A 16,497-nucleotide genomic window follows, 5' to 3' on the forward strand; every position below is an offset into this window, starting at 1 on the left:
CCTCTGAAATTTTATACAAATTTTATTCATTCTTCGTTGCAAAAAAAAAAAAAAAAAAAAAAAAAAAATGCCTGATTTGCTTAACAACCTCGAAAGGTAAAAGTTCTTTTATCACCATCAGGAACTGGTATCTGGGTACAGTACTGTTCGAAGATCGGATTAATTACAGCCGTTGAAGGGGTTGGTATGATGACTTCTGATGAAAAGATTCAGTTCTCGACTTGAGTCGACATTACAGAAGTTCATAATTAATGTTCATTTGAAGGAACTGTCATTAATGACAGGTCCATAATTCTGACAATCAAAAAATCTCTGGGAGACATATATAATAATAACTTCGCCTAATCATTTAGTCTTAAAAATAAAGTCCCAAGGAAATAAAGGGTAAAGGCGCCCAAATGCCTCATGTCCATAGAGAGTTGAGTTCCAGGTTCCTTCTTCTGCGACTGCATGTCTGGAACTGCCTGAAAAAGAAAAGACAACAACAAAAAAAGCCCGTCAAGCTCATCGCTGGCGGTTAAAAACATCGACCAATTTGATTGGTCTAAACAAAGACAGTGTGTGGCCAAATCAGTCAATGAGGGCTTGGCTTCGCTTATAATTGTAGAATTTGTCACAGAAACAACACCAACCCAACACCATTCCTATCCCGTCGCGGTTAACAACTTGGAGAAGGCCAGAGGAATAGTTGGCCGAAACGTAATGAAGTAATGAAACAACAACTATGAAGTCCGAAAATAAATAAATAAATAAATATACGATAGCAGTTGTTCTACTCGATGGATTTTCGTAATTTTTGGATATATTAATATTTTCGACATAATTAAGTAAGTACTGTAGTTTTTTTTTTTTTTGCTTAAACCACATATTGAAAACAAAAAAAGAAAAAAATCACCGTTTTTTCTGCAATTTATTTTTTATTTTATTATTTTGTTTAAGTATGTTAATTTCTATACAAGCACAGCACCTGGGAATGATATAATAAAAACAATAAAAACGAAAACGTACGCGCGACGCAAGTAACATTGCAACAACAGTCGTTATAAAAGTAAAAATCAATTTATGGGAGTTTTAAAGTTCAATTTCGCAACCATTTTGAATCTTGCCTTTGGATAAGTTTAACTCAACATTAATAAATTATTTTGTGTAGGTAAATTGATTATGCAACACATTAAAAAAAACAATGCGAAATGATTCATACTGACCTGCTGCGACTGCGTGTTTTGAATCGAACCTGAAGGTCGCGCACCTGAATTGACACGTGCTTTTCTTTTTGGAACTCTTCTGTTGGCAGAGGCACGAAAAGACTAGAAACAGAAAGCATGGAAGTCGATTGTAGCAATTTTTTTCAACAGTTGCCAATACCGGATAAATTTAACGAGAAAAATGACAAAATATGTGCATTTGTCAACCAGCACAAAGAAGCCGGCAGCAAAGTTGTCCTCATCACTGTAAGGATAACATTTTTTTTTTTTTTACTATTTGAAGTTTGCATTTCTTCCACAATGTATGCAAACAGACGAAACCTCCGTTAGTGAAACAGATTACGCCTTCTTGAACAGAGGCGCAATTGATTTCTCCTTCAAATAGCTTAACAGTGAAATGGGTTGCATTTTTTGTTTTCTTTAGGGAGAGGCTAATTCCTATTTCAGTCACGTAAATTATTTAGACTGATATAGGTTTCAGCATTGTTCAAACAAGCTATTTTTATTTTGGTACTTATGCAGAATACGGACCGTGCTGAAATAATAACGTTTTTTGTTCGGAAAACCATCCTTGAGTTTTCAGTGCTTATGCAGTTTAACAAAGATTTGATAAAGTAGTTTTTTTTTTAAAGATGGCAACTATATTTTTCCGGTTGATGTTTTTTTTTTTTCCGGTTTTTGAGTTTGTTTTACAATCTAGAGATACGAAAAATTAGTCAAAATTTGCACGTCTGTGGACTTCTCTTCCGTTTGCTTGTTTTCCAGCTGACTACAATTTGGTCGTTCTTTTTCTTAATTAACTCTCTTCCTGCGACTGAGGTATTGAATGTTCTTTATATTATGAAATAGCAAAAGTCCTGTGACTGAGGTATTAAATGTTCAGGGTTTGTATTACTGTACACATAGATTCGAAAAAGTTGTCAAAAAAAACAAAAAAAACAAAAACAAATATATAACAAATAAATGTTATCAAAGTTACTTTTTTTTACCTAACTGGATAATTTTCTAGTGTTTTTATTTAATGTAACATGTTTATTCAGCTCGAAAAATATACAGTGTTTACCTATGTATTGGAAACTTGCAAATGGCGGGACACTCTGGTGAACACGGTAAGTTTGGAAAAATGAGTTAAAAAATTACACAAAATACTGTTAAAACCCCACCGAATATGTCAGCCTATGTTACGGTAACGTATATTGAGCAAGTTTCTAACAGTATTTTATTTTTTTAGTTTTAACTCATGTGACCGAAATAGGAAATAACCAAAAATATTTGTTTATTTGCGAAGGTCGTTTCAAAAGTAAAGCCTCCTATATTTTTAACTAAAAAAAACTTAAAGAACTATGAAGATAAGAGTTGGTATCATTTTAAATGAGCGAGCTTTTGTGATCCAGAATTTATTTTTCTACATAGTCACCACCATTCTCAATGCACTTTCGCCAAAAAACTCAATGATGAATCTCTGCTTCTGACACACGTCCATGATGACAGGGATTGCTTTCTTAGTCTTACACCGTCAATATCCGCAACAGAGAGATGAAATTTTCAGGTCATGAATTGTCGGATTTTTAGCCGACGAAATTCGGGACGGTTTAGAAAACTTGAAGCAACCTCGGTCTTAAAAATTGATAGATCCCGATTATGAATTGGTGAACACTGACTCCCACCCTTAACCTGTAAGTGGTGACCCCCACACAGCGCTTGTGAGAAATTAATCTCACAAACTCGATACTTCCTCGCTGAGGCAAAAATAATTACACAATTACAAAACCATACCTTTAAACTCAAATTTTATTCAGTTATAACATCAAAGAAAGGTTATTGGTCCAGGTACAGTCCTTGCAAAATGGTGGGTCAGTTTTGCCTCTCAAATTGGGAGCCAGTAGTTAACTCCTTTTGGTGGAGTGGTAGCGTGGTTTTCCTTCGGAAAGGTCCATGATGATTCATGGTATTCTCGGCAAGAGCTCTGGTGCCTTTAATTAGGCATAAATCGAGTCCCTTGGGATTCTAATTGAATTGAGAAAAGTTCAAACATTTAGGTGATAATAAACAAGAAATTGTTGCACTCCATTCTCGATAAGGCATTCTTCTCGGAGCCGACTTTTGGTGAATCTTACGCTTGTCGGAGGTTTTCGTAGACTGAAAAACAAATGGATGTTTACAAAAAAGGCGCCAAGTAATTATCTTGGCCCATACAAATTAACCAATCATAGGCTGCCTACAAGAAATGTGCGTAGGCGGCTTAAAACCTGAAAATGGCATTGTAACTGGAATTTCTCACACGGTCTCTTACACTGGATATTCCTCTTGCAAATTGGCGACCTCCCAACCTGTCCTTCCCGTCACTACACACTGTCTAGACTGTTATAATTTTGATGGGCTAAGCCTTTTATATCCTGTTTCGAGAACGTCCCAACCTGTTCACTGTCTTCATACGCAAAGATGATGTGCCGTGGATTTGTGTGTCAAAATGACGCATTACAGCCGCGTTTCTTATGCGATACAGATTTGCGTGGGTGAATGGTGACAAAATAAAATTGTTCCTGAAATGAATAAATTCCGTTTGTATAGATTCTTCTGTTTACATGACGAGCGACTTGATTTAACTTATCACTACTAGGAGTTAGTTTATTGCTAATAGCCTGAGGCGCCCCTACCAGGAAATAGACGACTATTACTAGGATTATTTTAAAACGAGTGCATTTTAAAATTAATAATTAAATAAACTTTGAAGAAAAAAAAAATGAAAGACAATCTTGACAAGTGTAGGTTGAATTGATAACATGGCCGCCAAAAGATTACGTCACTTGGTAAATGCAAAATGTGACAAACGTATTTCATTTGATGTACCTGGATGTTCCATTTTGCATTTCCCAAGTGACGTCACCTTTTGGCGGCCATGTTATCAATTCAATCTTTGATTGTCAAGCAGGTTGTGTGACTTTAGTGGAACTGCCTATTTACATTGGCCATGCTTGAATTAGTTAATATGCGTGTTTACCAAATTACATTTGATGAAATTATTAATAATTTAGAGATCGACCTGCTTGTCCCCCCCCATAAAACCGGAAAATAGTGGGCGGTTTATCATCAAGAAAGGATTTGAAAGGGCCTGCTAACACTGTTTTTTTTTTTTTTTTTTTTTTTTTTTTTTTTTTTTTTTTTTAACTTTTTTCCCTCACCCCATATCAATGAAATTAAAAAGAAAAAAACGATTATTTCAAAATTCTATTTTTAGGTATAAATTAAATGGTACTTGTACAGTTTAATCAAGACATTAAAAAATGAAAATATCGAAAAAAGGTTATATTGTACGTGACCGTTTTGGACTGACGATCTCCGAAAAAAAAAATTTGCACTTAATTTGATCGAGCAATTTAAAAAAAAAATTTTTTTATAGCGGAAAAATATGTTTTTATGAAAGCGCGTTGAAGTCGGCTATCTTTGAATTTTTAGAACACGCCACGGGAGATAACTCAATTTAAAGCGCCGACAATCCCCCCCATCTTTAATACTAGCTTTTCTTTCTAAAAATCGAATGTTTTGCTCAGTATCATAACAAATTTGTTTTTTCGCTGTAAAAAAAACAAAAAAACAAAACAAAACAAAAAAAAACACTACTTGATGAAATAAGGTGAAATTTTTGTTCGGAGATCTTTGTTCCATAACGGATACGTACAATATAACCTTTTTTTTTTCAATATTTTCATTTTTTAATGTCTTGATTAAACTGTACAAGTACCATATATATATATATATATATTTAGTAATGTGATTGATAATTTAAAAATCAAATTATAATTAAATTAAAAATCTGTTTCATAAGAAGGAACAACAACAAAATCAATTATTTATACGATTGTTTCGGAAACCAGTGTTTTTATTGTGGTAGACATCAAGTTACGGACAATAATTATTACATATAGTTTTTTAATAAACAAGGTTTCCTCAACAGCAAATTGTGAAGGGTTTTTATTAAATTTAAAAAACACCATAAATAAACCTAGCATTAAAAGTAAGGGAGATGTATCTGGAAAAAAATTAAAATAAAGGTCTGGATTTTATTGTCTACCACAATAAAAACACTGTTTTCCGAAACGATCGTACAAATAATTGATTTTGTTGTTGTTCCTTCTTAGGAAACAGATTTTTAATTTAATTATAATTTGATTTTTAAATTATCAATCACATTACTAAATATTAAATTAGCTCTAGGATATTTACCTATCGAGCTTATTATATATCTAAATTACAACGAGCACTTTTTCTTTCCTGTATTTTAATTAAACTAGTAATTTCACTATTACATTAAAATACACTCTGCTCTTTAGACTATTGTTCTAATCTCCTTTAAATTATATATATATATATATATATATATATATATATATATATATATATGTTTTATTTTATAACCGATTTATCTGCTTAGTTACACATGTTTTAGTTACCGAATCGTATTAACGATTCAGTAACTTCATCAGACATTACAGGTTTCTGTAATGTCTGATGAAGTATTGGATCGTTAATACGATTCGGTAACTAAGACATGTGTAACTAAGCAGATAAATCGGTAATAAAAAACAAACAAACATTTGCTCTGCAATAGTATTGAGCACTTTCTTCAGGTTTTTACTAATTACCATTTTTGCTATATATATATATATATATATATATATATATATATATATATGTTTAGTTAATTTAGATTTTATTATTGTTATTTATTAAAAAAATAATAATGATTGGGAATTCTAAGTAGGACGACCCCTGGTGTGTATGTGGTATTCTGGTGACCGAGAACTTTAGCTAGGATTAGTGTAGACAAACTAAAGATACAGACCCCCCCCACTCCCTACATTTTTTTTTTAATGGCCTTGTTCCGAATTTTTTGTAAAACATTTGTCTTTCCAAATAAAATATATAAATTAATAAGTCAATGATCGTTTGTTTTCAGTAGAAACTTCAGTGATAACTGTTAGAAGTATTTAAAATGAATTTGTTTTCGATGTGTGGACGATAATGTGACAGTTAATGCGTTACGTGTGTGCGTTAGTGTCATAGTGCGTACATTTATGACGGTGTGCGTGCGTGAACTGTAAATTTTATGTAAATAAACGAGATTAAAAACAACAAAAAAAAAAAAAAAAACTAAAGATGTAAGGGAGATAATTCTTACCTTGAAGTTAAAAATAAGAATTATCCCCCTTACACTTTGCGCTTTTTAAGGACCTTATTAAAGAATTGCCGGAAGAATTATTTTTGAATAGCGATGAAAAGGGGGAAAAATAAATGAAAATTGGATTGTCAGCAGTAAGGTTTTGTTTATCAGCTTAAATGCTATTTAGGACTGAGAAAATTTCCACAAAATAACTTTATATGTTAGATGAAAGGAGTTGATGCAAAATTTTATGGCCACCCGAAAAATACCCAAACATTTTTATTTTTTCTTTATTTACACATTTTAAATTTAAAGTAGACAACACCTTTGATATCTTGGGACTTTTGCATTTTAGGTTCCCAAAACATTTTGTTTTTGTTTTCATTCTCGGAGAGTTCCAGCTGGGACAAGGAAAGACAACCACAAAACTTATTGGTAAATCAAAACAAATATATTAAAGAAAACTTTAAATTACAGGAGAATTTATTAAAGGAAACTTTAGGTTTGTATTACTATATTAGGTGTGTCAGAAATTTCGTGAAAAATATTGAATAATTCCACCCCGTCTTTCCAAGCTTATAACTCCTCGAAAAATGTAATTCAAGACCTATTTTTTTTTTTTTCAATTAAAGGAGCAAGGACCAAGGTTTCATTAAACAAAAACAAACAACGTGTATTTTTTTTTTTTTTTAAAGGTTTTAAACTTCGGACTTTACGGGTAAATTTCTAAAAAAAAAAAACACTACTTTTTTTTGTTTTAAATTTGAATATATTATTCATTGATCTTTTATCTTCAATTTGTGATATATAACACTTTGGTGAGTAAATGAGTTATTTACTTTTTAATAGGCATTTCAAAATGGGAGGCGTGAATTAATTCGACCCCCTGTCTTTCCAAGCTTAGAACTACTCGAAAAATGTAATTCAAGCCCTATTTTTTTTTTCAATTAAAGGAGCAAGGACCAAGGTTTCATTAAAAAAAAAAAAAAAAGAAAAACAGACAACGTATTTTAAAAAAAAAAGGTTTTAAACTTCGGACTTTACAGGTAAATTTCTCAAAACACTACTTTGTTTTGAATTTGAATATATTATTTATTGATCTTTTATCTTCAATTTGTGATATATAAAACTTTGGTGAGTAAATTAATTATTTACTTTTTAATAGACACTTGTAAATGGGGGGCGCGTGAATTAAAAAAAAAACGTTTGTCTAAAATATTATATTCGGTTTATTGGAAAGAGCATAAAATTTCACATTGACCCTGAAAATATCGTAAAAATTGAATCAATAGAAAAATTTTGATAGATTTTTAAAGTTTAAAAATTGAAAAATACTGAGCTCGTAAAATTCAATTAATTTCATTACTGTTTTTTAAAAAATAAAAAATAATATTTCTATTACTTTTAAAACAACTTTAATAGTTTATTTTGGAAGTATAATCCATAAAAAAAATAAATAACCCACTTTTAAAAGAGAAATTACGAGTTTTTATATTTTATTCGCAGTTTTGTGTTAGGGGTGTCAAAAATTCCGATACACCTATTTTAAAAAAATTTTTTTTTTTTTACACAGTGATCACCACTTATCAAGGCTCGGAAGCCACTCAGGGATAAGGGTTATACACATAGATTTGAAAAAGTAAAAAAACAAATGTATAACAAATAAATGTTATTAAAGGCAAGATAAGTTATTTTTCTACCTAACTGGATATGTTTTTAGTGTTTTTATTTAATGTAACGTGTTTATTCGGCTCGGAAAACAGTGTTTACTGATGTATTTGAAAAATGCAAATGGCATCAGACTCTGTGTTGAATACGTAAGTTTGTGAAAAATGAGCTAAAACTAAGACTATACAAAATACTGTTAAAAACCCACCGAATATCTATCAGCCTATGTTACAGTAACATATATTGAGTAGGTTTCTAACAGTATTTTGTATAGTATTTTAGTTTTAACTCCTTTTCACAAACTTATGTATTCAATACAGAGTCCGTCATCATTTGAATTTGGGCGATTCGAAGGATTACTTAAACGAAACTAACATTGAATTCCAGTTTTTACAAGAAACTTTAACATTCAGCCGCCAGCATTCTTCAAATCTTGCACCGATTAGTTGCTTTAATATTTTATTTACTGTCTTTATACTTCTATTATGTTTGCACTGATTTCATACGTGATACTGGGGGGGGGGAGATCTGACTTCGTATTTTCAGATTAGTTACTTATTCATTATTTATTTCTATACATTACATTTCTGTGAGTTTCATTAGCACAATATTACTACGCTATCGATATTGGAATCAGACGACATTCAAATTGCTTAACAGCAACAATAAAGAAAGCAATACAAAAAAAGAAACCAAAACAAACCAACATTAAAAAAAATAAAAAACACGGTCAGTTTTCTGGTTTTATTTATTCATTTTTTTTTTCTTTTTCATTGAAACAAAGAAAAAAAAAAAATCAAATAAACATATTTTCATTATACAGTTTTATTTTTTAAATTTTGTTTTTCAATTTAAAAAAAAACAAAAAAATTACATTTAAATAAACATATTTGCATTTTATGCGGTAACTTTTTGAGAGTTTTTCTTTTTTTTCCTTTTATTCCTTTGGTATTCTTTCACGTTCGTTTTGTTTTTTTATTCCTTTCAATTTTACGCGTCATATATTAGCTAACCAGGGCGGGGGCCATCTATAAATATAAAAGCTAAAATGTGTGTGTGTGTGTGGGTGTTCCTCCACCCTGAACTCGGCCTCTTCCTGCTATTACGACAATGATGTCATGTTTGACATAGAAAACGTTGACGTTAGTTTCAACCACTTGCAAGTGTTTTTAAAGGGTTAATTTCATCCGTTCTCAATTATGTGTCTCTTTGGTGTAGAGGTAAGGTGTCAGGCATTTTTTTTTCCGCCTTAGCCTCAATGCTTCAGGTTCGAGCCTGTCTTCCTACCTTTTTTCCTCTTTTACACCTTTTTTTTTTTTTTTTTCCCTTTTTTTTTACATTTGTTTGCGGTTTTGCTTTATTTCGGTTTTTCCAATTTTTTATGACATCGAGTTTTTTAAAATAATATTAAAACAGCCCCCCCTCCTACAGACACACCTCCAAACACCTGGGCAACGCCGGGTACCCCCCCCCCCCGCTAGTAATATATAAAATATAATATATTATAATTATATAATATATATAATAATACATAATATATAAAATATAATATATTATAATTATATAGTACATATAATATTAATAATATATATAATATTATATAAAATATATATTATAATTTTATAATATATATAATGACATATTTTATAATATATATAATAATATATAAAATATTAATAACATATATATAATGTAAGATATACAATATTCTATATAATTAATATATATAATATAATATTCTGCGGTGCTTGTTAAGACACAGTCGACAGATCGATGAAAAAAAAAAAATTCTATTTTAAGCAAAAACAATATTACATACTTAGTCATGCCGAAAATAGTACAAAAATTCATCAAGTAGAAAGTTATTAGTTTTTCTGTCCCCTTCCCCCAACACAAAAAAACCCTAATATTTTTGTGCTATTCAGAAAAATATCAGCTTTATCAAAACATATTTGTTGATTCAATATACTTCTCATTCCATGGCATTTCCATTTACTAGTTAAAAATATCTCAAATCGACCATTTTATATTGAGATTTTCAATATTTGTTGTAAATCTGTTTTTTGTTTTCTTTTTTTATTCCAGTTATATTTCTGCTGTTTTTTTTAATTTTTAATATTTATGCACGACAAATTAAGACACAACAAGCCACGATAATTGGCTCCTGCTGATTTTTTATTTAGGCACGTCATTCAAGCAACCTGGGATTCTCATGTCAAAAACAAGAAATAGCCGATTTTAATTTAAACAGACTGCCATTTGCTGGTTTTTCTTTTTTGTTTTGTTTTCACTAAAAAATCTTTGTAAGAAAATAATTTTTTTTTTTTTTTCAGATTCAGGAGGAATTTAAAAAAATGAGTTAAACATAAAGAAAATAAAAAAATGTTTTTTTTTACTTTTTAAAAGTCGTAAAAGTAAACAACTATTTTTTTTATTTTTTCAAATGAAGAAATTCTTTTTCTTATGTTTTACACATATTTTTTAAAATATTTTATCTTAAGTCTGACCCCACCCCCCCAAAAAAAACTTATTATCTTAGAAAGTTTTTTTATCCTCCCCGTAACGTGGCCATTACACTTGAACCATGTCATTACATATCAACCACTTGGACCCGCACATTGTCTAGCACCGTTGCAAAGGAACAAACAAAAAAAAGGAAAGAAATAAAGATCCAACTCCGCATTAATTTGTGGTTCTTTCAAAATAAAGCATTTCATTATCTCTTAAGTCTTTTCGCACACACGTTTTACAACGCTTCATCATATAATATGCTTTTTTAAAAGTCTCTCTCCCTGCACTAGCGGCCCTGTCGGTGGAGCATTATAATACACCGACTGCCCCCCCCCCCCTCCCCTCCGCAGAGGGTAAAAGTTCCTCAATGGGGGTCCTGGATATGACCTTAAACTATATTCAGTGGTGAGGCCCCAGCTTGTGGGCTTTGGGGAGTGTGGAGCCACCCTTTAGTTACCATTGCTCCCAGGTCCACTCTAATCCGGAGTGGTAGTACCTGTTAGGGTCCCAACTATGGGTTAAATAGAAACCGATGAATGAAAAATAGAAACCGATGAATGAAAACAACAAATATACTCTATTAAAAAAATTTTTCTTCAAAATCTTTGGATTCGGCATTAAATAACCCGAAAAGGGTTGATATGCCGTAAAACAAAAACAACCAACCAACCCTGCACTAGCTTTTTTTATTTTTTTTTATTTATTTTTTTTACACGGTGGTCACCACTTATCAAGGCCCAGAAGCCACTCGGGGATAATGGTTATTGCAAGTACAGTACGTTAGTGTGGAGATTTGATGAAGTGTTTACTTAAGGGGGCGGTTCATTAGGAATTTGTTTACGTTGGACTTGAAGACATCCAAGTTGTAGTCAGGTGGGAAGCAGGCAGACGGAACAGAGTTTCACAGGTGTGCAGTTCTAAGAAAGAAGCTTTGTTCATGGAATCCACGTTTTGATTTAGGCACAGATAAAGAGTGGGGGAAATTTTTCACAGTGGATTCAGCTAGACGGGTGTTTTTCTTGAAAGATTGGCGAGGGGGGATCAGAGATTGGAGTTCAGACGAGCACCTGCCATGGAAATAACGATAAAACAAGGATAGGCTAGCAGCGTCTCTTCTGTGGGAGAGAGGTTGCAGGGTAGAGAAAAGGGCATCCCCCTCTAAGTCACGAAGTCTATTTTGTACTCTGTCAAGGCAGAATAGGCTGTTTTTAGCAGCTCCTGCCCAGATATGGCAGCAGTATTCCATAGCTAGTACTTTCTCGCTTTCGACTTCACATGTCAATTTTTCCCCGGAACGGCGACTTGCTTGACGATGTGTCAACCTTTTTTCTTTTTCTTTCCTTTTTCTTCTCATGACGTCAGTGTTTTACACACTTGCCGATTTGCATACATGACATGCTTTGACAGCTGCTGCTAATATTTTTGCGAGTCGGTGAAACTACAGCTGCTACTGATTTTCTCCCACACACTCATATGTGCTATATGACCACCCGAAATAAAAAAGACAAACAAAAATTAGCTTGGTGGTCCATCTAAATAAAAATCGGTTGCTTTTTGTTGTTCTTGATATAAGAATCCCAGGTTGCTCGAATGATGTGCCTAAATAGAGAAGCAGCAGGAGCCAATTCTCGCATTTTTGTTGTGTCTTATTTTTTGTCATGCGTATTTCGTAAAACCCAACAATTTCTCTTATATATTTTTTTCCTTTCAGTCTGGAGGTACTACGGTGCCACTGGAAAGTCGGACAGTTCGGTACATAGACAACTTTAGTCAGGGAACTCGAGGATCAGCATCCGCTGAGTATCCTTTTTGAAAAGCGGAAACTTTTTCTTTTGTCCTTGTGAGGTGTGAGGGTTAAAGAATGTTTCTTTTTCACTGTGCCCTCTCCCTCATTAACGTGATGTTGTTAATCTCAGTCTTTTTTATAAATACTAGTTTTTTATTTATTTTTTTATTCGCATTCACACCTAACAAGGCATAACTGTGTGTGTATGTATGTATATATATATATATATATATATATATATATATATGTATATATGTATACTAAAAAATACCAAAAATACCCGTAATTGACTGGGTTCAAAAACAGCCTACAGAAAATGGACTCTGATTTATGAAAGTATGATAGGTTATGAAAAGGAAGGGTTGTAAATTTGGGTTGAATTTGGGGGTATCAAAACCAAAGCAAAATATGATGAAAGTAAAAATAAAATAAACCCTATAATTTATTATACCATACCTGTTCACACTGAAACACTTATCACAATATTCTGTGGATCTATATTAAAAAACCTTGTTAAACTTTGTGACATATTTCCATTCTATGGAGGGCAGATGCGAACGAATACCCCATAATTTAATTATACCATATTTCTTCAAACTGGAACATTATTATCAAAGTATACTTACGCAGATAGATATGAAACGTCTTTATTAAAGTTTGTGCCTATTTCCATTCTATGGAGGCCAGGCGCGAACGCAGACCCCACAATTTTATTATACCATCCCTATTTAAGTTAAGATACTTAATAAAGTATTCTTATGTACATCTATATCAAAAACACTTGTAAACGTTTTTTAATTTTTAAATTTTTTATTTCCATACTTTGTGGACCAGGCGCGAACGCAGACCCCACAATTTTAATGAACCACTGTTCTGCCAGATCAAACATGTCCATTCCTGTGTCTCGATACATCTTCTATGATTATATGTAATCAGTTTTTTAAAATAGCCAACCATATAGTAACCTATTCGTGACCACACACACATTCTGCTTTATATTATATATATATATATATATATAAACATATACTTTGTTTTTTGCTTGAAAAATAATAGTTCATTAGAAAAAAAGAAAAGGGTAAAATATAATGATTTCTTCCTCTCCCATTGCAAAATGATGATATCATCAAGTGTGCACAGTAACAAACAAATCCTACTGAGTTTTAGTTAAAGAGTGATTAGTTTGGTCAATCAAGATATCAATTTGAGGATGAGTTTTGCTTTCTGTAATTTTTCTTGACAATATTGAAATCAGAAATTTCCTTCACCATGGCTATGCTGTGATCTTTTTGTATCGGAACCGTTCTTTGGAACCGTTTTCCAGACATTTTTCGCGCTTGAATCTATTGGATATTCTGGAATTGGCAGATGACAGTTCGGCGACGCAGCCGATTATTGGTGAGTAAAATTGCATTGGAATTATTAAATTTATTAAATTAATTTATTAAATTAAATGAATTAAATTTATTATTCACCTAAAAAAAACTCAAAAATGTTTCCCTGATTATTTCTATAACCCCCTCCCCCCCAAATTCTCCATTGCTGTTGCTCATTTATTTGATACTAGCGTGGGGTACCCGGTATTGCCCGAGTGTTTGGAGGTGTGTTTGGTTTTGGGTAAATCAAAACACCCGGGTGTTTGCGTGGGGGGTGGGGATGGGGTAAAATAAAAAAAAAAGTTTCGGTACGTAAATATGAGGATCGAACCCGAACCCTTGAGGCAAAGTTGGAAATTAAAGTGTTAAAAAAAAAAACGTGCGACGTTAACCATTGGGCCACCGCGAAATGCTAATGGAAACACGTTTAAATTTATTTAACTATTTAGAATTGGCAGGTGCACGTTTTAAAGACTTTGACTGCGGGACAGTATTTTATTTACTGGGGAATGCTATTTTTATTTTTCCAAGATATTAGAGGGGGAAACCAGCTCTCCATAACAAGGAGATTGTCCAACTTGAATAGCAATTGTCTGATATAAGGAAAATATTTTCACATTGATCAAATCTGATTGCTTTCGGACATTTCCGGGGATCGCGACCGGAAAAATACCGCCAGAATTAGTGTCGCTTTTATTATACGAAAAAACCTAATCCACGTGCGGCAGCAAAAAATGTTGAATATTTATCTTTTCAAAGTCGAGCAAATTAAATAGACAGGCCACCTCTTTTAACTCGTAGATATTATGATTTATATGTGATATAAAAAGTTTTAAGAAGTTGTGAGCCGACCGACCGCTTTTTACAGACATACACAAAAAGCGAACATACATACATACATACATTTTCGCTTTTATATTTATAGATTATCTTCAACACAATAATACATAACCTTTAGCATTTGTTTCCCCTTGATAATAGTCTCAGCAAGGGCTTCTCTGGTTGGATAATAGGTCTTCATTCTTGGGATTGTTCTCATTTTGATTGTTATTTACACATCGTTTCGGTTGATGTCATCTTTCACTTTCTGCTTTTTCTGATATCGGCTATATTTTTTGTATTCTGCAGGTATATGTCGTTGAACTCTGGGAATCCTTCTATCAGACTCTGGAATTTGTACTGAATTTCGAACAAAAGCCTTTAATTCATGGGAGTAGCGGGTTTGTTTTGTCAACCATGGCGGAGTAAAAGGCTTAAGTAATTTGCAGTTGTATTCTTAGTATCGTCCTTCAACCTCTAGAAAAGTGTCACTTAGAACTGAAGTTTTACATCATACCTTATCCGTTATGCCATGGCACCTTGTGGGTCTCTGGTGCTACCAAATCAGGCTGTCTGAAGATATTGACTTTCTGAGATAAAATGCACCTAACATTGATGTTTTTTGTTTTTCTATTCCCTTTTGCAAAACCAAAACCAAAAAACAACAGTCCACCTTCCCCTCTTTCCCCTTTACAAAACAACCAAACCAAACACCATGAATAAATATTTGAAGATCTAAACAATTTGAAACCTAAAACTTTTTTCCAGAATTACTGGATTCGACATTAAATAACGTACATTGAGCGCATTGCCAAGGCTGCTGCAAAGAAGGTGGGCTCTCTCTACCGTGCTAGAAAATTACTTACGCCTGAAAGTATCCTGTACCTCTACAAAGCCACCATTCGCCCATGTATAGAGTACTGTTGTCACATTTGGGCTGGTGCATCTGCTGCTTGTCTCTCACTCCTGGACAGGGTTCAAAAGAGTCGCCAACCTGATAGGTCCTGAACTGTCATCTAGGCTTCAGCCTCTGTCCCATCAACAAAATGTTGCATCCCTCTGCCTGTTCTACAAATACTTTAATGGGTCGATATGCAGTGAAAGAAAGCAACTAAACTGAGCCTGGTAGGTCTAACGGAACGAGAGCATGCTATTCCCATGGATAAATATAAAGGGTTCTGTTTGAAATTCCGTGCCGATTTCTGAGCTGAACAGATTCCTGTGTTCGAAAAGATACACCCGAAGATGGTCACGGGTTACATTGACTGAAATGTTGTGAGACTGACACTCCAGATAAGAACAGTAATTCGAATGATATAAATGATCAATACTCACCTCCCAAATTCTGAAACCTAATTTTAAATTCACTCACATATTTCTATTAGAAGTGATATTGCTAGTCTTTCTCTGCTCTTATTTCCGTTAACATGATAAACTTAGCTTCAATTCCTACTTGTCGGATATTTGCAACCAGAGTTCATCTTCTACCACAACTGCACTGCTTCCTTTCCTCTTGGCCCTGTCGGTGGGGCATTAGAATATGCCGACTGCCCCCCTGCAGAGGGTAAAAGTCCCTCAATGGGGGTCCTGGATATGACCTTAAACTATATCCAGTAGTGAGGCCCCAGCTTGTGGGTTTTGGGGAGTGTGGAGCCACCCTTTAGTTACCATTGCTCCCAGGTCCACTCTGACTCAGAGTGGTAGTACCTGTTAGGGTCCCAACTATGGGTTAAATAGAAACCGACGTGAAAACAACAAATATACTCTATTAAAAAAATTTTTCTTCAAAATCTTTGGATTCGCCATTAAATAACCCGAAAAGGGTTGATATGCCGTAAAACAAAAACAACCAACCAACCAACCACTCCTTTCCTCTTCTGATGCCATAATGCATCATGTCAAATGTAATTTCGAAGAATAAAATTAATGTGTTCAACATATTAACTCACAATTTACAGAATTCCTATATTT

At 33.1% G+C, this 16,497-nt stretch overlaps 2 protein-coding genes across 5 annotated transcripts in view; one reads left to right on the plus strand and one right to left on the minus strand.

Moving 5' to 3' along the window:
- The window catches only part of LOC145259730 (3-hydroxyisobutyryl-CoA hydrolase, mitochondrial-like), a 42,999-nt gene extending 41,675 nt beyond the window's left edge, over positions 1–1,324 (minus strand). Inside the window, exon 1 of one of the 3 annotated variants that reach the window (XM_080117428.1) lies at positions 1,209–1,324. In XM_080117428.1, the coding sequence (XP_079973554.1) occupies positions 1,209–1,324 (116 nt within the window). Of the gene's footprint in view, positions 1–1,205 lie in introns of all 3 variants that reach the window. The other 2 variants (XM_080117427.1, XM_080117429.1) reach the window with 2 other exon arrangements.
- Positions 1,318–16,497, plus strand: part of LOC145259733 (phosphopantothenate--cysteine ligase-like) — a 30,685-nt gene continuing 15,505 nt past the window's right edge. For both annotated transcript variants that reach the window (XM_080117432.1, XM_080117433.1), the window contains exons 1-3: positions 1,318–1,451; positions 12,257–12,345; positions 13,587–13,729. In XM_080117432.1, the coding sequence (XP_079973558.1) occupies positions 1,323–1,451; positions 12,257–12,345; positions 13,587–13,729 (361 nt within the window). In that variant the 5' untranslated portion in view covers positions 1,318–1,322. The remainder of the gene's footprint in view (positions 1,452–12,256; positions 12,346–13,586; positions 13,730–16,497) is intronic.

Source organism: Euprymna scolopes, chromosome 35 (genome assembly GCF_053919585.1).
Source record: "Euprymna scolopes isolate OS-2025 chromosome 35, ASM5391958v1, whole genome shotgun sequence".
In the NCBI taxonomy this organism is placed as follows: domain Eukaryota; kingdom Metazoa; phylum Mollusca; class Cephalopoda; order Sepiida; family Sepiolidae; genus Euprymna; species Euprymna scolopes.